The sequence below is a fragment of the Bos indicus genome, chromosome 8, assembly GCF_029378745.1.
Source record: "Bos indicus isolate NIAB-ARS_2022 breed Sahiwal x Tharparkar chromosome 8, NIAB-ARS_B.indTharparkar_mat_pri_1.0, whole genome shotgun sequence".
In the NCBI taxonomy this organism is placed as follows: Eukaryota; Metazoa; Chordata; class Mammalia; order Artiodactyla; family Bovidae; genus Bos; species Bos indicus.
In genome coordinates, this window is record NC_091767.1 from 37,744,519 (window position 1) to 37,771,351 (window position 26,833).

Sequence of the window (26,833 nt, forward strand, 5' to 3'; positions counted from 1 at the left end):
GCCTATGCTCAAAACTGATAGCATCGTTAAATTGGAGCTAGAATTTAGAAAGAAATTTTCAATTTTTCCCCTCATGCTCTCACAGACAAATTTCTCTTGATACTAACCTGTTCAAAGGATTTTATCTATTTAAAGGCTCAGCACTCAACCTTTTAACAACAGCCTTATAAAACAAGAATGTTGTTTATATATGCTGCTTGTATAAATACAACTGTCAATAAGTGGATACAGCAGTAAAATGAAACTCCATGAAGACGTCTCTGTGAAGATTGAAGTTATGGACCCTAAAATGAGTAATTTTGGGGTGACCTAAACTGGAACAGGAATCTAACTTAAGTACTGACATTGGAATACATACTGTATTCTCCAATAGTCAATATCATTTCTCCCCAGTGAGTTTCTGACAGAGAACAGAGAGGAGTTAGTTCAAATATGACCTTTGCAGTGATCGCTTGGCAAGGAGTCCTGTGTGGTAGAGGAAGGAAGATTTCTCCTTGGCAAGACGAGTCTTCTCTTATCGGATCTAGGAAGGCGGATGTGTATTCATACCTTGAAGGAGGGTCACCCACTATCCATGTAATGAGATGAGTCACGGGCAGGGATGTCATCTTAGGAAAAGCCCTGAGTTTGTCCTCCATCTGTATAATGATGTTAATAAAGGGTGCAAATCCAAAAAAATTAGGTACCTCTCATAGGTACATCCATCATTCAATCAGTAAGACTGGAGAGCTGAAGGAAAAAGCTTAGCAACTTATTCCATGAACAGGCCAAAATGCACATTTCCATGTATATCCAATAACCCTTTTACCTTCTCAACTTTATTATTACTCCCTAATTTCTATGAATTAATAACATGTGAGATGTTATTATATTTTTTCAAGGTATCCATTTTATAAAAAGTCCTACAGTTATCAAAGTAATAAATTAATACAAACTATCATTCTTTCACCAAACTTACAAAGCAAAAATCACTAATCTAAATGTGCCTTGTAATAATGAAAAGTTTCTGTAAAATTACAAGAGCTAGGTAAAAATATTTAACCCAGAAAAACCTAAATCCCTGGAGCTTCATGAAGAAATAATTGCTCTTATAACACAAATGCACATGCAGGCTCATAAAAATGTCACAAGTATTTAATTTTCGATATGTCTGTTTGTTCACGTGTACTTGATTCCTCATGGGTTTTTAAGTACAAACATATAATACAGTGGGAAATGGTGGTAAGCAGTTTCCCAGCAGATTTAAGGCCTTATTCAGTTTATCGTCTGTAGAAGTACAACTAACAGGCTGTGGAAGAAACAGAGGGGGAAAAAAAACATGAATTATTTTCCATTTGAGTCATTAGCTCACCTCAGAGGTGGTAGTCTTGTTCAGGAGCTAAGTGAAGGGGACTGGGATGGGAGAAACATCTTCAGAGGCTTCACTGTGTTAATGTAGGAAACTCTCAACAGGCAGGCAACACCTGCTTTCCATTCTGAATAGTTTCAGTAACATATTTTATAAAGAGCAGAAAGGAAAGTTTCCCATCAGTTGGACTGATGGAGCTGGAGGTGGAGCATTTACCGCTGAGATGGAATCTGATGTGAGTTCTTGCTAACTCATTTCCAATCTCATTAGCTGCTAGAGAGTATGTGAGTCCCTGGATGCCTGGCGCCAGAAGCTCTGCCTTGGGCTTTTAGATTTCAGATGCTCTTCAGGCTTCTTGGGTCTAACTGTAAAACTGGGAGGTTGGGGAGGGGACTATAGATTCAACAAACTCTCAATCATTCAAAGCAGGCTATGTGTGTGTTTAAATTTCATGTGAAAATGCAAAGAACCTAAAATATATAAACAATGTTGAATGAATTATAATTTAGGAGAAATGAAAGTATTCATTCATTTATAAGGTACTGTAATTTTTAAAAATGACCTCAGATGGGGTGTTTTCAACAGAGAGAAGCAAGGGACATGGGGCATTCCTACACAGTTCTCCTACCATAAGGATTTTTGGATCTCAATTACAGTGTGTAACTGGGTTAAAAATAGCTAAAAGAGATGAAAGATTTTCTTAACAAGGTGACCTAAAGCAAAACAGATTAATTAAAGGGCTTAATAATTGTTCTATGCCACCAAGAAGGAAGCCTAGGTAAATAATGAAGCCATGTAAGCTAATTCAAGCCACGATCTCAAACTGGAAATGTGTAGCCAAATTAGCACCATCTCAATGATGCACCATGTGCTTTGACTTTGGAGACAGGGACGTTCTGGAACTTTAATGACTGTTGAACCTCTGTGAAGTTCCATTTCATCACCTGTAGAATGGATACAATTAGAAAAACCTGCAACAGAGGATTACTGTGTGGACCAAAAGAGACAGTGCACTACCAGTGACAGCGTTCAATAAACTATAAAAGGCATTATACCAATATCAGCTACTATTGATTTTATTTACCTCATCTACCTTGATATGCTGCTCTCAAGGAAAAATGGCAGTCATCTTGAACACAAGAGAAAATCAGGGTGGCATAGTCAATTCTGACTCTATACAGGCACACTACTTCCATGAGCATCAGACAGAAAGGGAGGGAGAGAGAGAAAGAGGTAGAGAGAAGTTGAGAATGAACATGTGCAAGCTTCCTAAGCTTCCTTGAAAATCACAGGAGGAGCCAGAGGAGCAGTGGAGAAGTCAGCCAAAAACTTCCTACCGCTCATCACAACCACAGCAGGAGCAGTGCAGATTCTGCCATGTGGGCTCAAGGATGTTATAATCAAAGGAGACAAATCCACAAAGCCTTTAACATCCACTATTAATTAAGCAAGCTAATATCCATCTGTCAGTCTATCAAGGGTTAATTAAATGTCTCTCTGTGCCCAGCACTGTGCTTGAAAGAATGCTGTGTGGGCTCCAGTGGAGGCAGGAAGGTGAGGGGAAGGACTGAGAGGCTCCAGGGCAGCAACCCTCCCTTCCCAGCCCCCTGCCTATAGCCCTTGTGTTCCCTCCAACAACATCTAATGCTAACCTCTGTGGTTCCTGCAGCCTCAGCCAAAGCTGCTTCTTAGCATCTATTAAGGATGCTCTTCTTTTCTCCAAATAAATGATAAAGATACAAGACAACAAATTTTAAGATACAGTTAAAAGTTGTTTAATGTAAGGGTTTGCAAATTTTTAATTTTCTTCCAATTCTTGATAAATATATGAGAAAATGAGGACAGACCTGACGAAAAGGCCTACATAACACTCAAGGAGAGACAAGCACAATGAAAAACAACTCACAAGGACATTCGATGCCCACAAAGAAATTAGGTTTCCTTTCTCCCTCCCTCCTGCCCCAAGAAAAAGCTTCTGAGTGCCAGGTCAGCCCAGGAATGGCTGAAAGAAAAACTGAAAGAATATTCTATTGAAAAAAAATTGTAGAAAAAGAAATCTCTTATGTTCCTTCATATACTACTCTATAATTTCACAGATCCACTACACCCAGTGTGGGAGAAGACGACAGAGAGATGCACGCAATCTCATGGTGAAAACAGTCAGCTTCAGATAAGGAATGGTCAAGAAACCGTCTCTTTTACCTAGAAAGGGAAGAAGTATTGATTTGCATGTGAAAAACGGCTCAGATCCCAAGATGGCTACCAACACTCTGTGGAAGGGTGGGACAGAGAGATGGGGTAGCCCCAGGCTGACTGGCTTCCTGCTAAGAGACCTCAAGAGGCCTCTCTAGTTAATTTAGAGCTTTACAGCTTTACACATCATGTTCGGTGAATGTGGACAAAGAACACAGACCTAGAGAGTAGCCCTTTAGATAAAAAATGATGGAACTTATTTAAGTGCCTTTTCCACTGCTTGCAGTTAATAGTCTCATTAAACTATAGTTTCATTACCCTGTGTCAGTATCTATGGATTTCATTATGACTATGGCAACTAATTACTGTTTTCTACATGAAGGAATTGAAAATCCTGCCTCTTATGCTTTACAAGATGTTGGAATGTCAAATTCTCTTTGCTGTTGTGTGTCTGCTGACACATTCCATTTATATTTCTCTACTGTATCCACAGTGCTTGACTGTAATACCAATGTTAAAATATGGGATTAGTGTCACTACTTAATTTTCTTAACAAGCTATCAGACAATAATGCACGCCCTAATCTTTTTAAAAAAGGAGTATTAAATTGCTGAAAAGCTTAAAATTTCCTGAGAAATAATTCTGTGAAAAGCTGAGCAAGTGTTTCATATAGAAACACATCTTACCTATGCTTTTAAAAAATGTAACCAGATAAGTGGTTCTTAGAATGCAAGACTTGATTTCCCTCAGTATGTGTGGTCCGTGAAGTTGTCAAGTATCAAAGGTCCCATGTTAACAGCCCTTCCTGCACCTGCCCCTCCTGCAGTAGATTGGCTGACTGGTCCCTGGTCCCATGATGCACTTCAGGGGACGGGGTGGGGATAAGACGGCCAAGTAGGAAATACAACATGACAAGTACTTCGTGGGGGTTCTGATGAATCTGCTTTAGTGATAAACACCAAACTCCTGTAACCAAGATGCAGATTTTTCCTGAATTTTTCTAAGTCAGGATTATTTTGCAGTTTTACAAAGCTAAATAAAAAGTTCAGGCAAAATTCTCCTTTCCACATTTTTGAGAGAGAAGAAGATAGCCAAGGCTGTTGAACAAGAAATCTCCTGGAAATCAGGGCTCCACAGAGGGTGACTGCTAACACTCACATCAATACATTTAAGGCCTCAGCAGCAACATTGCTTCAGAGTTATTTCAGGGGCTCTTCAGGCCCTTAGGAGCAAGCACTGTCTATTTGTAAAATAAATAAGGCATCCCATATAACCTATGTCCTAACATTTTTCAAATGCCTTTGGATGCTTCCAGGAAATTTGAAATAATGTTTGTTTGTTTTTTAACCCAACCAGATTAAAGGATAAAGGACAAGACATCAGAGTCTGGAGAAATGCTATACTTAAAGGCAGAGATATTGTTCTGAGTCACTGGGAATTGACTCTACTTTCTATCCCCAGATGACAGTGTGGCTTTGTTGATCATGAGTCTGATTCAAGAGCCAGGTGCGTGCACATTTTTCCTTAAATGGAAAGGCCCAGACTGTTAGGAGTAAATCCTTCCAGAATGGAAATGTAAACCCCTTACATAGAGCAACTATGTGGTAGCAAACCACAGTTCTGCTTCGATACAGCAGCAGCCAGTCACATGCAGATGTTGCCACAACGGGGCAGCCCACTAACGGTGTGCCGGAGAGGTGCCACATCGAGGCACTTGGCCTTTCTCTGCCTGCATGGTCTCCCCCTTCTGATTAGTTTCTGTACCCTTGACTGAATTAAAATTAGAATATGCAATGGAGGCATCTGTTATCTCTTCCCGCAAATTCAAAACTCCCCCTGAAACACTTGAATTAGCATCAGAAATGGGTCTGGAGTCTCTGCAGCTGGTGCCTGAGCGGGGACTGGCACAAAGACCCTTACCAAGTGACTAGACTCTGAAAAGGGACTGGAAAATGGAGGGATAGAAGGGTAAGGTAAAGATGGCTCCATGGAGGCAGAAGAGCCTCTGCCTGGGACCATGAAGTCACTATGGGGAGCTTGTGGGGCGAGTGTTAGTGGAATTTTCCTCTATGTCCCACAACCAGGCCCAGCAGAAGGTATGATGTCCCTCCAACAGACTCCCTGCTGCTGCTGCTGCTAAATCGCTTCAGTCATGTCCAACTCTGTGTGACCCCATAGACGGCAGCCCACCAGGCTCCCCCATCCCTGGGATTCTCCAGGCAGGAACACTGGAGTGGGTTGCCATTTCCTTCTCCGAACAGACTCCCTAGGTCTCCCTAACTACACCAGGTATGACGGAAAGACAATGGAAACCCAGGGCATGAGACTGTGCTCCAGAGACTCTGAAGCACTTCTACTGACTGGAAGCCCGAAGGAGAAGAGCTCATGATCACTGACCTTGCCCTTCCCCAGGAAATGTCTACAGAAATAGCAGCAGGAAATTAAAATGAGGGTTATTAATAAAATACAGAAGTTTGAAGTGGGATATGTTTAATTTTCTTGATAAAATTAAGAAAAACACTATATTCACTGGTTTTACCTAATAAAGTGAACAAGGGAAAAATTGGTTCCAACTGTAAATATTCTAAAATGTCTGTGTTAAGTATTTCTTCTCCCAGGCAATCTGGCCTTAACTTTCTGTCATCCAGGATACATGGATGGAGAGCTCAACAAAACACTACTACTGATAAAGGGTGAGGGATTTCTTCTTGAAATGTATGTCTGATTTAGAAAGATTGAACACACTCACCCCTAAATCACTATACTATTTGTTTGTTTTTTTAAACCCGTGCTAAGAATTTTTTACATCAGACTTTTGCTTTGGTCAGAATGCTTTCTACTATTCAATAACAGTACAAATTCAGAAGGATGTTCAAAAACAACTTACATTGAAAAACCATATACAAATATCAGATTATTATGCACAAGTCTAAGAAGAGTTTGTTATTTGGTCATGACAAACTTACTAACTGAACAGAAAGGGGGTTAGCAATACCTCAACTGTTACAGAAAAAACAACAATCACCAAACACTGTCAGTTAACCACAAAGACATGCAGATCAGGGTGACGAAGAGGGTTTATGGAAATGTAAACATTCAGATCATTAGTTAGGTGAGTGTTAGTGTTAGTTGCTCAGTCATGTCCAACTCTTTGCGACCCCATGGACAACAGCCCAACAGGTTCCTCTGTCCGTGGGATTCTCCAGCCAAGAATACTATAGTGGGTTGCCATTTCCTTCTCCAAGATGAGCATTAACTACAATAAATTCTGGTTCTCTTTCTTAAAAGCATGAGGGGGACAGAGTCAAGCCATACTTAAGGAGGGAAAAGAAAAGACCAAAAGGTGATGGATTCATATCATGGGTTGAATCAAGAGACAACCAGATGATTGAGAACTAGTCACAAGTGAGAGTCTGGTTTCCTTTCACTCTGGCCTTCCAATGCCAGCTCCAATGCAGTTGACACATCAACTTAGCAAACTCAAACTTTTCTCTTTTAGAACCAGCACAAGTGTTACCTCCTCTGTGAATGCCACCTGACTGCCCCAGATAGAATTAGTGACTTCCTTCCAAGGACTCTCAAAACATTTTACTCGTATCTTTATTTAGCCTATCTTCTTAGGGAATAGAGCACAGCAGCTAAGAGCCTTGCTTCTGCATCAGAGTGCTTGGTTTTGACTCTGCATGGTCACAGTGTGACAGAAGCACCAAGAAGAAAATTACAGTCAACTGGTACCTGCTGGATCTGTAAAAGGCTAGAATCCATGATGATGTCCAAAAGCATCAGTGGGAATTTACAGTGGGAGTGTGTTTGAGGTCTCTCTGTATCAATCCATAATCAATCCATAATCCTGAAACACTGCAGACCCTTTTTATATTTAATGAATTCATATAAAAGTGTTCCTGATTTCTTAATATTTTTTTTATCATTTGGTGTTTTCTCAATGACCAATACTGAAAGTACAATATGCTATGCAATATTTTAGGGTTTAGAATTTAGGGGCCTTGATCACCCAATCCTCTACATACTGGCAAGGTGAGAACTGTTTCTGCACAGCAAGGAAGGTATTATTGTTAGTGATGACAGATATTCTCACCCCATTACCACCCAAAGGTTAGTTACACAAGCATGGATTAACCAGAAGGGCTGCCTTGCTCCAAGTCCTTCACCAAATCCTGGGCAATGCAGGTGTCCCCTCCTGTCCTGAGCCACGCACAGTGATGGCAGGGAAGGAGTTAGTTAGTGAAGCTTTCCTGGGCTGCTCACCTGAAGACACAAGCAGGGAAAGAAGTCAGCAAGTGTTGAGCAAGGATTCAAGTTCTACAACAAAGATGAATGCTACATAGAATAGAACATGAAGGTGAGCTAAAGAGACAAGAGAACCTTTCGGAGTGGGAGGGGCCGAAACAGAAGCCAACATAACCACTACTTTCCCATGTCCACACCAAGAATATTGCCTTGAAAAAAGGTGCTCACGTAAAATCTCTAACACATGCTTGATAAAAGATGCTCAATAAATACTACCTCTCTTTTGTCCACTAAGCTCATTCCCTAGCATTAGAGAGCTATTTCAACAAATTTATACCAAGAAGCTTCTATGGATTGCTGAGTACTAATTTAAAAGATAAAACACTGGTTAAATCTACTAAATATAATGATCTAGCTAAAATAATAGAAAAGGTGGAAAAAATATACCAAACAGTAGGAAAAAAAAATTGACCACTAAGATGTTTTCTCTACTCAAATTCTTCCTCTCTTTTTGAATAGGTGTCTATCTCCACATTAGAAGCCACAACTTAGTAAATGATAAAGGAAATAAATTTCTCAAATGTCTTTGACAGGAGAGGGTATTAAGACAAAAACGATGTACCTTGTAAAAGACTGTATTAGAGGCGCCTTGCTTTTTACAACTTATTAATACATAAAGTACAAGGAATTCTGGAGCTCCAATACTGCATACATGGAACAAACACTATAATCTAATATGAAGGTTTATTGAAGTAATTTGCTTGAAAAAAAATTAGTGCATGCCATCTTTCTCAGCTCTGCTGCCTTTCGTTATTCAGGCGTCTCTTCCACTGACATCTGTCTAGTTAACTCAGGTGTGAGGAGACAGTCAGTGACTGTACTTTGTAGGAAGTATAAAATTTGTGAGTAGTTCATTGTTTGCTTTGAATAAGAAATGCTTCCAAAGCTCCCAGTTTCAAAACCATTTTTACCATTTATTGTGTTCTCTGTCTTTTCCTTACAAACATCTATTCAATATGCATGTGAGTGGGTTAGGAATACATCCAATGGAACCTTCAGAAATAGAGCCCAGAAAGAGGCCACAGTGGATCATGGCAAAGGATGGTCAAGTATCACAACACTACTGACATTACCACATGTGCACATACACAAGCACACATGAGTAAAACCTCATACTTGCAAGAAAGCAGGTACCAATCAAAAAATATATGTTTGACAAAAATACTGAAAACTCTACACTAAAATTTAGGTTAAAATAACAGGGACCAGAGATGGGGGTGGGGGTGGGGGGCTAGCGGTGCACATACTATAACATGCTCCTTTCTACTTCAAGAATCTGAAAGCTGGACTCCTTGGTGGTCCATTTGTTAAGAACCCACCTGTGGATGCAGCGGACAAGGGTTCAACCCCTGGTCCAGGAAGATTCCACGTGCCCCAGAGCAACTAGGCCCGGATGCACAAGTACTGAGCTCACATGCTATAGCTACTGAAGCCCACGTACCTTCGAGTCTACGCATCAATGAAGATCCAGTACAGCCATAAGTAAATAATAATAAAGGATTTGAAAGCTACCTATTTTCCCCAATACTATCATTCTAACCACAGAGTATGTTTATTGTCCAATGGAAAAGTGCATTATAATAAATCAGATGAAATTTTTGTACCATTATCGAGTGATTTTATACCCAAAGATCAACAACACTGAATAAGCTAGTGTATTTAAAATAATTTATGGCATTAAAGGAGAAGTAGAATGCACTTTAAAATGGTCCTTTTGAATGCAAAAAGCAAATAATGGAAGATGCAAAAAAAAAAAAGTAAAACTGGAGTACTGAAGTAACTGTAGTTTTATACTTCATTTCACCTAAATTGGTCAAGCATCCTCTACTCTCAGCAACGCCTGTGATGGGTTGCCAAGTTAGCCTGGACTTCATCTCACGAGTTTTTTCACTGCTATGATTCAGCAGTTGCCTGTTACTACCAAACAATCCCAGCATGGTCGAGAACACAGACAAACTACACTTCTGACTCTGAGGAGTGTATCCCCTGGCATTCACAACTTACACAAAGAGAGATACTTGAGTGAAGTTCAATTTTTTTACGCTTGAAAAAGGAAAGAACATTTAATGCAATAAGGGTAATTACAATGCTCTTAACCAAAGTTCCCAGAGTCTATGGATTCCCTCGAGTTAGTTGTCAAACATTTTTGGGAGGAATCCATACCTGGAGTCTAATTAAGAATAATGGATAAGTATTAGCTACCAGGAATGTATTTCAGAAATCCAGTGTTCACAGTGTTTCCACCTAGAGAATTTTGCAAAGGCAATTTATGAACACTAAAATATTTTCCTCATAGAGAAAGCCCACCACATGTAATGCTGTAAATTATATGATTTCCCCCCCACCCTTTACAAAGTATACCAAGTTCTGAAGTGATCTATAGGGAAGAGTAGTTTCTAAATCATCTCAAAGTCAAATATTTTCCCTTTCATCATCATTTATGAAACACATTAGTAACATAAACCTGACTGAATCAAACACATCAGAGTTAAGAGGAATGAGGTCCTGATTAAACACCTGGATCTCTGTAACAGCAACTTCAATATAATCATCAGTAACCACAGAGCTCTGGAATATTAAAAAGGGAATATATGATCCCAAGCAAAGGTTCAAATGAACACCTCTAGTGCCACTTGAGGTTTGGGGTGTGGAATTCAACAAACAGTAGACTACGGGCTGAAAACATATGTACATTCCAGCACCTGTCGCTCATTAACTGAATATTTGGGCAAAAAACTGAACCTCTCTAACTTGGGCTTCCTATCCTTGAAGTGAGGATAGCATTACTCATGTGGCCAGTTCACAAAGGAATGGAGCAGCAACAGCAGCAGTGGAAGTAATAAAAAAGAGAAAGCAGTAATACAACTTTCATTTTCTTAGGGCTTACAGTGTGAGGTGAACTGAAAACCACACGATAAGGTGGGCACGCCATTGCAGACAAGGAAGCCGAGGCTCAGCGAGAAGAACGCACACACGGCTGTACACGTGCTCCTGGCAGAATGTAAGTGTGAACGGCAACAACTCTGACTCCAGAGGCTGTGACCTGGTTCACATCTCAAAATGTATCCTCATGAGTCGTCTGATGAGGTAATGTTAGTGACTGCACCGTAAATGGCAAAGTGCCAGTAACGCAATGTGTTATTAGCGTAATTTTTTAAAGTTGCTAAAGTGGGTTTTCTGCTGAGTACATGTACTATTCTTAGCAAGAGCGCATCAACTCAAGAAATTAAGGAAAAAACACGAATGAATATGTAACTTGAGGCCTACGACAATGGAAAAGAACTTTAAATTAGACGTGACAGTTTGTGATGTCATTTTCTACACTTGCACATTCACATGCATCCACACCAAGACCCAACCCACAAACATCAAGTATTTCTCAAGACACGAGAAGAAGCTGCTGCAATCAAAAAGCCGAGAGATGTGTTGTATAGGGGTCATGGCTCCCCAGCCCATGGTAGTGACCTGGCAGGCTGCTCATCGGAGGTAATTAGAGACACGGGACAAGCATGTGAGGCTGCAAATGGTCTATGGCCAAGCTTCCTGGGACCTTCAGCACATGAGTGAAACTGAGGGTCAATAGGATGCTTCAGCCTCTTCATTGAAAGCCACAGACAATGATGGTGATCAGAAAAGCTAACCAAGGCATAGCAACCATCTCTGCACTGTCTGAATTATTCTAAGCCTTTGAAACAGAGGAAAGAGTCCATTCACCAAGGACAGGTAAACTGAATTACAGTTGAATTCACATGTTAGTTTGTTGCAAACATTCTTTTCCTAGAAACAGGTTCAATCCTGAGTGAAATGGAAAAGGCAGAAAATGCTGATGTGTGTACTTCTCTTCTCCTTTTCTGAGCTTGTCCTTACTCCTCCTGGTGCCTCTGTGCTGCCTCTAGCTTATCCCATCTCAGGCAGCATGTCCTTAAATGTTTGGGACCACCCTCTCCCTCCCCTTACTGTGTTACTGCTCTTTGTTTTCTTCTAGAAGAGAGGAAATAAACCCCCAAGACCAGAGTGTACAGGTGTCTGGATTAAACACTGCAGGATCTCAGGAGATGTTTTCACATCAGTCTCTTCTCAGAAATGCTCTCACCCTCATTCTGGATATGTGCAGTGCATAATCTGTACAACCATACTCAGCAGCCCTGTATACAGACCCCAAACCAGAACAGTCACAAAGAGTTTTATCCATTCATCTGTTCATTCACTCATTCAACTCATAAATATGTGCTGCATCTAGCATGTGCCAGACACTAATGGGTCTTGGACAAATACTAGTAAATAATAATGTATAATCCCTGTCCTCAAGAGATGTACGCTCTAGACACATCATCAATGAGTAACATTACAGAGTAGAGCATGCTAGACTTGGGGGATATACAGGAGGGGATTCACATGCAGTCTTGGCATCAGCAAAGGGAGAGCAGGTCTTACCACGTTTGGGTTGATCTTATGTCGGAAGCACGTGATGTTCACGACATATGGCCAATCATCAGGCTCCATCAGCACCCCAGCAGCGTGAGCACATGTGACGTGGAAGGAGGCCGGGCAACGCCCATAGGAACACTGGATGCAAGCTCCAGAGACCTTCTTAACCCGGTGTCTGCAGAACATGCATTTCTGGAGGATTAAAACAAAGAAGACTGTCAATTCAAACTCTTAACTCAGCGAATTTCCACATTTCACAGCATAACAACTTTTAGAGAGGAAGAACACTGATGATATCAGCAAGGCCTGATCTCCAGGGGCCCTAGTGGTGAGATTGACTGTGGCAATACGAGCCACATACCTTCAAGGAGACATGCCAATATGGCCACATCCTACAAGACATATGCTGAAACACTCCTTTCGGTTAGGAAAGCCAAGCCCTTCTGCACATGCTTCTCCATGCTTAGAGCTGAGGGAAAGGCCCCCTGGTTGCTCCTGTAAGTCATCCATGAACACTGAAGCTATTTCTCTTTTACCGCCTGCATGGCGGGCTTTTCTGTACATCAAACAGGCACATATTCTCCTAAATTAGATGAGGTCTTCAAAAATACCCAAATGGCACACAGATGGGCTAAGGTTTCTATTTACAAGGAAATGTAAAGTGTTAAATGGGCCAATGTGGAAACTATGGCTCAAGTGTTTAATAATCCAAATCTGAACCCTTCATGACTGAAACAAAAATATGCCTCCCAAAGTGAGAAAACTGAAAATCACCCCAAAGGGCATAATTTTGTTGAGTATCTATAGCTGACTATGCCTGAGAAAGAAAGAATGGAAATAAAAACAGCAATAATAATTACCGCAATCTGAAAATTAAATTGCATACGATTAGCCCTAAACGTTATCAGTACATTTGTTATGAGAGATGGAATAAAATCAAATAGCTTCACTAAATGCAAGATTTGTGAACTAATACTTGACAATTAGGAAAAAAGAGTTGTAGAACAATGTAGGATCAGGTTCAGAAACCAAAAGAAACAGAATGATCAAAAAGCTCAACTTTTCTTTTATAGGTACATTTTCCTTCCTGAGACAAAAAAAGATACTTGCGCTCAATGCCCTTAGAGGACTGTAACATTTTATCACCGACTTGCACCAAACCGTGTGCGGTAAACTTCTAACTCTTCTTCGCCCTCACATCTGATCAGCACCTTCAGTCTTATAGATTCTGCACCTTAATCTTATTCTGATTTCACTCTACTCATCTACACCAACTGCCACGATCTTGGTCCATGGTGTCTTGCCCAGTGTAATAATGGCCCCCAACTGGATCTCTTCTTTTATTTCATGTCATTTTGATTCATCTTCCCAAAGAACTAAAATAAGACCCATTATAATGTGAATAAAAGCATTATTTAACATCTTGATATCTCTTTGGCAAATTCTTGGTATTAGGTTCAGTATATTCCTGGTAATTCTTAGTATTCTGGTATCTTTTTTCTCAACTCCAACCATTCAAAATATGATGACAGGTAAAGCAGCAAGACCTCATATCAGAAACCCCAGGCATAATCAGATAATCTTTTAAGAGCCTAATCATACCACAGTGAGGTCAGTGTTTGAATAAACTCAGATACTGACAGATGTATGAAAGGAGAAATTATTTCCTATTTTACTAATTAGATAGAATCAAGAATAAGGAAGAGTATTATGACTTAGCTAATTAATGAATTGATAACTCCAAGCTTCTCAGCCTCTTTTACAGTTAACTTCCTGAATAAACAGCAACTCCAGAAAGAAGGAAGGAGACAGACAGTATACATTTAAGCTCAGTAATAACCCAATCCTTGGAATTTTGTAAGGGAAATGCCTCCTTTTCCAGGAAGACCGCATGGGGCGATTTCTAAGGATAGATCCATGATCCTTAGAAAGTCACCCCAACTGCAGACTATTGTAATACCATGCTTTAGAGGATGTTTATTTCATGGAGTTGGGAAGTTTGACCTAAACATTAACGAAGTTCTTGCAGAGACAGAGGATTCTGCAAAACTTGGTAGAGGAGCCATTTTGTATGTTGCAGAACAGCTATATAGTACTTCCGAACCCCAGTTTCACTTTTGTTGTTGTTCAGTCACTCGGTGGTGTCCGACTGTTTGTGACCCCATGGACTGCAGCACTCCAGGCTTCCCTGTCCATCACCATCTCCTGGAGCTTGCTCAAATTCATGCCCATTGAGTCGGCGATGCCATCCAACCATCTTGGCCTCTGTTGTCCCCTTTGCCTCCTGTCCTCAATCTTTCCCAGCATCAGGGTTTTTTCTAATGAGTCAGTTCTTTGCATTAGGTGGCCAAAGTATTGGAACTTCAGCTTCAGCATCAGTCCTTCCAATGAATATTCAGGATTGATTTCTTTTAGGATTGACTGGTTTGATCTCCTTGCAGTCCAAGGAGTCTTCTCCAACATCACAGTTTCATTGCTTGCTACTAAACCAACTGTGCTTCACCCTGGCTGAAGCATCTGTGGCAATTTGACACCTACACTGCTGGGCTATGGAATTTAACTCAATAGGGTAAAGGACACATAAGACACTTTCTAGAATGTTGCAAATTAGAATAAAATTAAGCACTATGAAAGAAGTAGAAATAAAATGCTATATGGAATTAGAATGACCAGTGCAACGAGGGTATGCTTGGGGGCAACAGAAGGAAGAAGGCTTTAAAGAAATGCAACGCTGACTAGATCAAGATAGCGGACTTAGCCCCTGCTATAAACTCTCCAGTCCCAAACCCTAAATAAATAAAGAAATATGAAAAAGAATGAAACCACAACAGCACTAACTAACAAAAAATGGAGCACTTAATTCCAGGAACGAGAGCCTCAGTAAAAACTATTCCTAGGTATCTCTGTGGAGGCAGTTCTGGCAAGGCCAATACCAAGAGTAAAAGCAAATAATTAAAATTTATTAAAAATAACCTGTGGTGGATTCATTTTGATATTTGGCAAAACTAATACAATTATGTAAAGTTTAAAAATAAAATAAAATTTAAAAAAAAAAATAAATAAATAATTAAAATCTTTCCCAATGGGTTAAAAAAAAAAAAAAAGACAAGTGACCCACTGCCAAGCCAGCTCCATGGTCCACCCTGCCCCCACTTATCACCAGTAGGTGAAGTAAACCAATCTGATCTGAACCCGAGTACTGTGAGCTGAGCTATCATTCACCAGTAGGACAAGTGGATTCTCATTTGGGCTAATAGAAAAAAAAGTACGCAACCAGAATACAATCATATACTTTAAAAATCACAAACACTTGAAGGAAAACAATGCCATGAACAAGAAGTGCTATACTTACAGAAAAGTTGGCCTAAGGAATCAGGTAATGGGAAACAGAAGATTAGTTAAGAGAGATATAGACATACTATGATAGAGAGTCCAAACTATATTGCATCAACTAAACAAAAACAGTAACAAGTTACAGTTCTAAAATTAAAAATATTAAAAAAAACAAGATGTGTCGAATTCTGGAATGGATTCCAATGAAGATCAAATTAGCAACTGAAAGATGGAGCCCAGAGATTGTACAGAACACAGAAGAAAAGATCAAAAAGAAGGAAAATGAAACACAAAGGCTAAGGAGTATGGAAAAGAGATCCAGATGTTCTACTGTCTCTCTAAGAGGCATTCTAGATGAAAAGAAAAAGAGAAAATAACAGAAAAAATCGTGACCTGAAAAAAGACCCAACAAATAGGATTGATTTTTTTAAATAACCTAAACACATCTTAGATTTCCAAATAAAGAGAGAAAATTCCCAAATCTTCCAAAGAATAAAAGAGAAAAATCAGATTACCATCAGATCTCTAGTCTGCAACAGTGAGTGCTAAAAGACAATGAAACAATGTTTTCCAATTTATAGAGGAAAATTAAATTAGGTCTACATCCAGCCTAATTTTCTTTCAAACATTAGGGCAAACAGATTTTTTCCCCCACAGTCAAGGATCAGAAGTATGCAAGAAGAACTAAAGATTAACCAAGAAGCTAAATATGTGGATAAATCTAAATGAATATGGACTTTATAAACAATAATAGTAATGTCCTCTGGGTTTGAAATACAAAGAGAATTTGAATAGATGACAATTGTAGCATGTATGGCAGAAGTGGTAAAAATGAAGCTAAATAAACATTTAATGTTCTAATGTTCTTGAATTGACTGGAAAAAGGTTAAAAGAGCCAAAAGTGGGGGGAAAAAAAACAGAATAAGGAAAAATAATAAATTCAAACAAAAACATGAAAAAGAAACAGAAACACAGAACAGGTGGAAGCAAAGGAAAAAAACACACTGGAAATTCGCAGAACTAAACCCAATCATTCAGTATGTTAAGTGTAAACAGACTAAATTTTATTTTATAGACTAGGGTAGTGAACTTTTTCTTAAAGTGCCAGATAAATATTTTAGGCTTGTGTGCCAGTGTCAGCTGCAACTACTCAACTCTGCGCTGTGTACTTGAACTGAACGATATGGGGATTAGGGACACCAACCCAACCTCTGCACAGTCAAAAATCAAGTAACTTTTGACTCACCCAAAACTGAACTAATAATAACTTACCGAAGCCTTAATGATAACGTAAATAATTGATTAACACCTATCTGGTATGTTATAGGTTTCTGCTGCTGAGTCCCTTCAGTCGTGTCCGACTCTGTGCGACCCCATAGATGGCAGCCCACCAGGCTTCCCCATCCCGGGGATTCTCCAGGCAAGAACACTGGAGTGGGTTGCCATTTCCTTCTCCAATGCATGAAAGTGAAAAGTGAAAAGTGAAAGTGAAGTCGCTCAGTCGTGTCCGACTCTAGCGACCCCATGGACTACAGCCTACCAGGCTCCTCTGTCCATGGGATTTTCCAGGCAAGAGTACTGGAGTGGGGTGCCATTGCCTTCTCCGTTATAAGTTTATATATTCTTAAAATAAACTAGAGAAAACATTATTAAAATACTCATAAAGAAGACAAAATACGTTTACAGTACTGTATATCCATACTTAAGATTATCTCATCTGTTAATAAGAGGAATTGTTTGTTAATATCTACACCAAATTGTCTCCTATGATATGAAACACTGTAGATGTTAATCGTATCACTAACACTAGGCATCAAAAATTAAAACACGTTTAAAAAATTCATATTTATTTACAAGTATAATAATTCATGCATTAATAATGAAGAAGCAGTAATATGATTGCTTTATGACACCCTAGTGTAATGGGTGGGGTTTGTCTGGTCTGTGTTTGTGTAACACATGAAAAATTTTAACTTTTTATAATAGATTTCTGTATATTTAATGGTAATAAATGATAAAATCGACTAGTATCTACTAGTATCTGTGATAGTTTATGCATTCATGACATACCTAACATTTCCTTAGTTTTTTCCCATATTTTTAAACTACGTGGTTCATCTGCAAGTTTTTTCAAATTGATGCAAATCTCCAAAAACTTTTACAATACATGTACTGAAAAAAATCCACAGATACATGGACTACGCAGTTTAAACCCATGTTGTTCAAGGGTCAGCTGCAGTGTAAAAGCAGGCACAGATAATCCACAAATGATGGGCATGGTCGTGCTGCGGTTCATGGGGTCACAAAGAATAGGACAAGACTGAGCAACTGAACTGAACTGATGGGCATAGTCGTGTTCCAATAAAATTTTATTTACAACAAGCACAGGCCCTAGTATCTGACCCCTGCAATAAGCCACAGGCACATATTTGAAGTGAGCTGTGAAATGACAGAATTATTATTTGATTCCCTGGTGGCTCAGATGGTAAAGCGTCTTCCCGCAATGCGGGAGACCTGGGTTCGATCCCCGGGTCGGGAAGATCCCCTGGAGAAGGAAATGGCAACCCACTCCAGTATTCTTGCCTAGAAAATCCCATGGATGGAGGAGCCTGGTGGGCTACAGTCCATGGGGTCACAAAGAGTTGGACACAACTGAGCAACTTCATGGATCTAACAGCAAGGTGGATAAAGAACAGACTGGTGGAGAAAGATACTGTTATGAAACCACAGGATGATAAGGACTTGGACTATAGCCAAGTGGCTATTAAGAGGAAGCTAAATGTAAGTGTTTTTACTCTTATCCTTTGTTGACAGAGATTCTATATCCTCCTTTAAACAGAGCTACTCACACAAGGCCAGGGCTGGACACTGTCTGCTGTGGGAAAGAACTTCTCTATCATCTGCTTAAGTCTTAAAATAGAAGAAGGACGAGGTGACACCAATCTCTAGAGGGATGGGGACTGAAGAGAACTTGTGAACCGTAAGATTGCTGGGCACTTAAAAGCACAGAAGGTTTGGAAAGACAGGGCCATTCTTCCTGCAGTTCCTCTTTGAGGTGGCAGTGACCCACTGGGAAAGGAATGAGGAGCCAATTTCTGGAAAACAATTAATAAGAGGTTTGAGAAATTCAATGATGCAGCCTAGAGGGCCATCGCTTGGGGTGCTCCTGAACAAGCGGAGGAGGTGCTAATGTCCAAGGGAGACCAACACAGCATAGCAGGAAAGTGCTGACACAGAGGACCCTACAGAGTAACAATGATAAGGTGTCATCCGCCTTTACGGTTTTCTAGAAGGGATGTCTGGGGCATAAGAGCTGCTCAGTGTTTGTTGAATTCAACTAAATCTAAGCAAGTACATTTTGATCAAGTTATAAACTTGCTCACCTGTTTCTTCATCAGCGAAAAAAGATTCTACATATAACTATGCCACCAGAAATGTCAGAGGACTTCAGAATCACTGAGAGGCCTGCCTAAAACACAGATCATGGGCCCTACCCTCAGAGTTTCAGTGTGTCTGGGCTGGGGGTACTGAATTTGCATTTCTGACAAGTTGCCACTGATACTGATGCTGCTGACCCAGGGATCACACACTGGGTTGGAGGGTTAAAGGGTTAAGGGGTGCCGATTATTCCGAGAGCCTCTAGTATAAGGAAATTCAGGAGGTACAATATTTTTTCATCTATTCTGCTGTGTCAAGGGCTGAGAGAATCCTCAGGCGAGTATGATTTATAGAGGACTGTACTTTCTTGGGGGACAGGATTTCCATACTTATTCCAATGGCATAGGCTATTAAGGCTCCTAATGGGTTGAGGAATTAATGAAGTATCTGGCAATGAGGCTTTGTGTATCATTAGATTCTTAGTGCGCACATCCTGGCAAAGGGCATCAAAAAATGATGAGCTGTGAAGGAGTTAGAGGTTCAAAGCACATCCTCTTCCCTTTTCTTTTTTAATCTGATTTGTAATATGATTTCATTGTTGTTTTGTCAACTTTGTGATCCTTTTGCTTCCATAAATAAGCCTCCAAAAGAGGCACAAGTACTTTTAATTAGTATTTCCTAATCAGGCAAGTAACAACTGATATTACCTAATTTCTTTTTTCTTTTCCTTTCCAAAGATACTTTTGCCAGGTAACTCCACGGCAAGCTAACATTTCCAGTCCCAACAGGGAATCAAATTGGACTCAATGGATATCACTATTGTTGCAGGCAAGTCAGAGGACTGAGGTTGAAACTTTGATTGTACTCCACATCCTTACATATATATTTTAAAACAGAAACTTTCTTTTCTTTTTATTCTACCTGTAAAATGTATGGTCTGCTCATTAGTACTCATTAAGTCAATCACTCATGTGCCAATAATGGCCAGCACTGGGGGAACACTGTATAATGAAGCCTAAGATCTACAGCAAGGAGCTTGCAACCCAGGGAAGGAGACAGACAAGTAAACAACTCAAGCAGAAGGAAAAGCAGAATGTAAGAACTGTCATATGAAAGCAAGATTCAGAAGGGGCAGAGAGAGGAGTAGATTGTTACTGAGAGAAATCAGTTTACCCAGAGAACTAAAGAGTGGTTGGGGAAGGAAGGAGTGGGGAAGGTTGAAAACCGAGGTCTCCACAGTGAACTCACACTGCAGGTGTGGGCTGCTATAGTGAGGGGCAGCAATTCATATGCAGTCTCATGCCACTCGGGCCAGACAGAATTGTTCTGCTTTCAGCAGTCTAAGGATGTTATTAATACAACTGGCAGACATCATGAAATGATACAGTAAAACTCAATTCTGAATACTCGTGCATCAGCTCATAACATGGCGACTACTCTGCCTCTCCACAACCCCATCAAGAAAAGTTATTTCTACTCTTCAAGTTTAGAACATTAAAATAAATGGCTCACAATTTGTCAAGTGTGTTGAATTAAATCCTTATTTATGATATGTATCAGAAGCCATTTATCTCATTGCTTTTAGTTTGTTGAGATTCACCCCACAAAAAGTGAGATGCTAAGAAAAAGGCAAGAGCAGGCAAGAGGGGAAAGGACAGAGGGTGAGTTCATCAGGCCAAGAGATGGAGCTAAGAAAAGCAGGCAGAGGTGGCGGGGATCAGACAGAGGCTACACTCACTGAAAATAAGCAAGGGAGGCATTGTTGGCCCCAGGAAACATTAAATAAGAATCACAAAAGGATTCTACAACTGGAAAGGCCACAGCAGTTCAGATACAAACTGACAAACTAACAGATGACTCTTGAAAAGTATTATGTCAACAGCCCAGTCACACTTTTTTTTTTTTTTTTTAATTTTGGATCAGCAGAAACACCAAAGATCACTAAACAGGAATCTTTCGGAAGCATCTTTTAATCCCAGTCCTAGAACACTGCACATAGGAAGTGCTCAATAAAGATCCACTGATTAAATGAAGGATTGTTTCCTTATTATACTGTAGGTGCTGTTGTCCAGTCACCCAGTCATGTCCAACTCTTTGCGACCCCATGGACTGCAGCATACCAGGCCTCCTTGTCCCTCACCATCTCCCAGAGTTTGCCCAAGTTCACATTCACTGCATTGGTGATGCCATCCAGCCATCTCATCCTCTGACATCCTCTTCTCTTTCTGCTCCCAATCTTTCCCAGCATCACGGACTTTTCCAATGAGCTGTCTGTTCGTATCAGATGACCAAAATATTGGAGCTTCAGCTTTAGCATCAGTCCTTCCAGTGAATATTCAGGGCTCAACTCCCTTAAGATTGACTGGTTTGATCTCCTTGCTGTCCAAGGGACTCTCAGGAGTCTTCTGCAGCACCACAGTTTGAAGGCATCAATTCTTTGCGTTCCGCCTTCTTTATGGTCCAGTTCTCTCCAGTTCTCACAAACATACGTGACCAGTGAGAAGATCATAGCCTTGACTATATGGACCTTTTCAACACACTAAGTTTGTCATCACTTTCTTGCCAAGAAGGATTCATCTTCTAATTTCATGTCTGCAGTCACCATCCGCAGTGATTTTAGAGCCCAAGTGAAAGAAATCTGTCACTACTTCTGTCACTTTTCCCCTTCTATTTGTCATGCAGTAATGGGGCCAGATGCCATGATCTTAGTTTTTTTTTTTTACTATTTGGCCTTAAGCTCTCCTCCCTCACCTTCATCTATAGGTTCTTTAGCTGATCTTTGCTTTCTGCCATTAGAGTGGTATCACCCACATATCTGAGGATGTTGATGTTTCTCCCGCCTATCTTGATTTCAGCTTGTAACTCATCTAGCTCGGCATTTCTCATGATGTGCTCAGTGTATAGGTTAAACAGACAGCCTTGTCATACTTTCTCATTATATATAACATGCCAGTTCATTCTTTTAGCTATCTCAATATCTATTAAATATCTTCCATATAAAAAGCATTCTGAAAAATGCAAAAGGAGGTACATAAATGAAAAAAATGTGCTCTGAGTATTCAAGAAGCTTAATTTGGCATACAAAAAGAGCTGTGATAAGAGTTCAGTTCAGTTCAGTCGCTCAGTCATGTCCAACTCTTTGCGACCCCATGGACCGCAGCAAGCCAGGCCTCCCTGTCCATCACCAACTCCTGGAGTTTACTCAAACTCATGTCCATTGAGTCGGTGATGCCATCCAACTATCTCATCCTCTGTCATCCCCTTCTCCTCCCACCATCAATCTTTCCCAGCATCAGGGTCTTTTCAAATGAGTCAGCTCTTCTCATCAGGTGGCCAAAGTATTGGAGTTTCGGCTTCAACATCAGTCCTTCCAATGAACACTCAGGATTGATCTTTAGGATGGACTGGTTGGCTCTCCCTGCCATCCAAGGGATTCTCAAGAGTCTTCTCCAACACCACAGTTCAAAAGCATCAATTCTTTGGTGCTCAGCTTTCTTTACAGTCCAACTCTCACATCCATACATGACTACTGGAAAAACCATAGCCTTGACTAGACGGACTTTTGTTGGCAAAGTAATGTCTCTGCTTTTTAATATGCTGTTTTTCTAGGTTGGTCATAACGTTTCTTCCAAGGAGTAAGCGTCTTTTAATTTCATGGCTGCAATCACCATCTGCAGTGATTTTGGAGCCCCCAAAAATACAGTCAGCCACTGTTTCCACTGTTTCCCCATCTATTTACCACGAAGTGAAGGGGCTGGATGCCATGATCTTTGTTTTCTGAATGCTGAGCTTTAAGCCAACTTTTTCACTCTCCTCTTTCACTCTTATCAAGAGGCTCTTTAGTTCTTCTCTCTTTAGTGACAGAGTTATAGAACAAATTTATGGTTGCCAAAGGGAAGGATGGGAGAAGGGATAGTGAGTGAGTTTGGGATGGACATGTACATACTGCTATATTTAAAATGGATAACCAACAAGGACCTACTGTACAGCATAGGGAGCTCTATTCAATGTTAAGTGACATCTTGTATGGAAGGGGAGTCTGGGGGGAGAATGGATACATGTATATGTATGGCTGAGTCCCTTCACTGTTCACCTGAAACTATTACAGCATTGTTAATTGGCTATATCCTAATACAAAATTAAAAGTTTTTTAAAAAGAACTGGGCAAAAGTATTGCCATGGTCATCAAAATAAGCAAGATGAAGGAGACATGGAAGGAGACTGGAAGGAGACATGGCTGGACTAGCAGAACAAAGGAGAGGCCGGCATGTGCACCTGAGCAGTTAGCTACCTGCACCCCTGCCCTTCACAACACTCCTACTAAGAAAAAGGTGTCATGGAGGAGGAACTTCACAGCCACAGAGGTATACAAACACAGGACAAGGGAGGAGGTACGATTCCACTTGGATGGCTCAGGCCAGGTGGCAGGATGCTCAGACAGCTGTGTGCACCACTCTCAACTGATGGCCACAAGTCACAAAGTCCAGGCACCACTGGATCAGTTCCTCAGGTTGACTCCTGGAAACTTGTAACAAAGTACAAAGTGGGTTTCTCCCAAGTGAGAAGTTCCCTGTAATTAATTTCAGAGGCTCAGTGCAATGCTCCTGCAGTAGGTCAGATGCTGTCTTGGAGGTGTGGAGGACGTGCTGCATGCTGGCTGAGCCTGCAGTGGCAGTGGAGACATGGTGTCCCCCACATGGCTCTGAGAAACTGTCCAGTGGGTTTCAGAGAACTGGAGGAGTCAGCAAGAGCGGGTGGACTTTGAACTCGCCTTGAAAGACCAGCAGGTTTCAGCCAGTCCACATGCGGTGGGATGGAGAAGAGGGGAGGATGTTCTAGACAAATGTCACAAAGCTAAGAGGCGGGGAGACTATGAAGCAAAACTGAGTTGAGAAGTGTGAGCACAGCTAAAGGATGACAGGCTGGAAAGGCACAATCTCGGAGGGTCTTGGATGGTACCCTGATATAAACTGCACTGTTACTTGCCAAGGTGAGAGAATGATTGTGGCTTAGTAGTGGAAGCTACTTTTTAGATGGAAAACAGGACTACTACTATTTTTTACAGTTCTCTGTGTGGCTTTAGCAACCAAGCAAGTCTCCAGACCAGCCCACCCAGGAAGTCTGAACAACCCTGGGCATTAAGAATGCCTGCTGCCCAGGCATGACTATTCATCCATCTTTCGCTCATTGGGGATTGGACAAATCCTACTCGTCTTGTTATCAAGGGCCCCTGGCATGCACACAGACTAAATGTGGGAAGTGCCTTGACCAGACACCACACTCTCCTGTCTTCCCTATGTGGACAGTATTTCACAGTAATTAGAAGCACACACCAGCAAGTCAGACAGACCTGGTTTTGAATCTAGCTCAGCATAGGCACAAGGGCTAGTCACAAGAATGACAAAATAACATGGCCCGAACAAACTGAAGTGGAGGGATGAGAAGTCATGTCCCTGAAGGTCTCCTGCCCTTTTCCCACCACCCCTGCAGCAGAAAACAGAGCTTCCCCTCTGCACTTACTACCTGGGCGGTGCAGAAAAGCCAGACCTATAAGCAGCATTGCAAGTAAATTAAATATTAAAGGTAACATCACAATCTCATGTTGAAAGAGGCACTTCACTGATAGTATAAAGCAGCATTTGCTGAATCACAGAATAGGCAATGTTATTTATGCTGAGAAAAATCAATCACTTATCATTTCTACTTCTCTAACAGTCTGTTTGAGCTCATACTTCAAGTTTATTTCAGATTTAAAGGGCAAAGAGGGCATACAATTATAGCATATAAAGAGCTTTAGAACAAATCTTATTCTGAGTACTTATTGTCACTAAACATCTTTCAGCCGACGGGAGGGGAAAGCAAGCCTCCTAAACCACAAAATCAACATTGTGTAAGTACTTCCGTATTTGCATTTCTATTTATTTTCATGTTAATATGAAAGAGCACCTGTTTCCTAGAGGAAATTTCATTATTTGAAATTATTGTTTACAAGAGATCAGACAGGAATTCTTACTCTCCTCGAATAAAGCATTTAATTGAACTCAAAATTACTGAATTATATCCTTTAAAAAAAAAGCACTGCTCTTTCTGGTACAACGGGGTCCTGCTTAGTCACTAATGTGTCCTCCCCACCCTATAAATCTACACAAATTTGTGAGGTTGCCTGTGACTTAGGAGAATCTTCACCCTGAATTAATGTTGGAAATGGTAATAAATTAATCATTTATTTCTCCGTGTTAAATCTAAAAAGAAAACACAAATTTCCTGTTTGATATAATTTAGGAAGGCTGGTTTTTACAAGCTTCCTGCTGTTTCAAGGACAGACAAAAAAAAAAAAAACTTTATTTATTATGAATATCAGATATGACTTGCTATTGGCATTATCAAATCAAGGACTAGGACGTATTTTCTATTTATTTCTGGCCCTGAGCCTGAAGGCCTAAAGATATCTGACAGGAAAAAAAAAAAAAAAACCCTAAATCAAAGATAAAGACTAATTATCCTTAGCAATATTTGTTTTGAGACAGTGTAAACATTCAACACTATGAAAGGTTGCAGGGTTGTTTTGTTCAAGGTTTTTGTGAGAGAGGTGTGTGTATGTTTCTGAAATGCCTGTTTCTCTGTATATTTACTGAAATTGTGTTCACTGGTGAGGTCTGAGAGGAACCAGTAAAGTCATCTTCCATTCACTAATCTGCAATGAAGGAATTGGGTCCCACAAGCCATGTTTCAATTGCCTCTCTCATCTGACTTCCCACAGGCACTTTTTTAACAGTTTAAATGAACATTTATCTATACTCCTGCTGAATATACTTATCTTGGTGAATGGTACTTATTTCAATGGTTGGGAAAAGGAAAAATAAAGAGATCTCATGATTTTTCTTTGATCATTACACAAGGCAAGACGCTGGGGTATGCTTTCTGCCCTGAACACCAGAAGCTGCCCCAACACCCCTGAACACATCTGACCCTTGTTAGGAACTGTCACCCAAGAACTGTTCTGTCTGTGGCCTGCCCCAACCTCTTTGCCTCTAGTCTTTCAATTATAGCAGCAGCAGACGACAGTGAGAAAATTTACGCTTAAGTTAAAATACCCCGGAACCATGTGTCCAAATAAAACTGAGGAGGGAAGTGGTGATGAAAAGCTATTAGGTCAACGTGGAGTAGACATGTCACAGGTGGTCTTTCTGAGAAAGACCCTCTCCCTCTCTGGTGTGGAAAACTGCAGCTCTGAAAAGAGCTGGGTCAGGGTACAGACCTCTGTGTGAACACTGTCCCTCCAGCGCCCATCTCTTCTGCTTCTGGATGAGAAATTGCCTCGCAGTGATGAGACAAATGTGGGGTTTCAATCTCAAGTGGTCAGTTGAAGGAATAATTGACAAAAGGCAGTAAAACAGGCTCTGGTCAAAGGTTTAGGACTGAATCCTAACCTTGCACCCACTGTGGCCTCGTACTGATTTACTAACCAGGATATTGCTTCTGGATTATTTAGATAGACTTCCTCTAAAGTGTCAGTCGCACAGTCATGTCTGACCTTTGAGATCCCATGGTCTGTAGCCCACCAGGCTCCTCTACCTATGAAATTCTCTAGGAAAGAATATTAGAGTGGGTGCCATTCCTTTCTCCAGGAGATGCTCCTGACTCAGGGATCAAACCCGGGTCTCTTGCATTATAAGCGGGTTATTTACCGTCTGAGGCACCAGGGAAGCCCAGACTTACTCTGAGGACTAGTAAATGGTCAATATCTTTTCCAGTGACCTATTTGTGAGTAATCTCTTCAAGCTTAGCTGTTTTACTGCTTGAGTAAAAGGGACAACCACCACTCCTCATGAAGCCATGCTCAGG

The 26,833-nt window shown here is 40.6% G+C and overlaps 1 protein-coding gene across 4 annotated transcripts in view; it reads right to left on the reverse strand.

The window, feature by feature from the left end:
- The window catches only part of KDM4C (lysine demethylase 4C), a 418,681-nt gene that overhangs the window by 61,898 nt on the left and 329,950 nt on the right, over nt 1-26,833 (reverse strand). For all 4 annotated transcript variants that reach the window (XM_070794206.1, XM_070794204.1, XM_070794203.1 and 1 more), the window contains one exon: nt 12,284-12,469. In XM_070794206.1, coding sequence (XP_070650307.1) covers nt 12,284-12,469 — 186 coding nt within the window. The remainder of the gene's footprint in view (nt 1-12,283; nt 12,470-26,833) is intronic.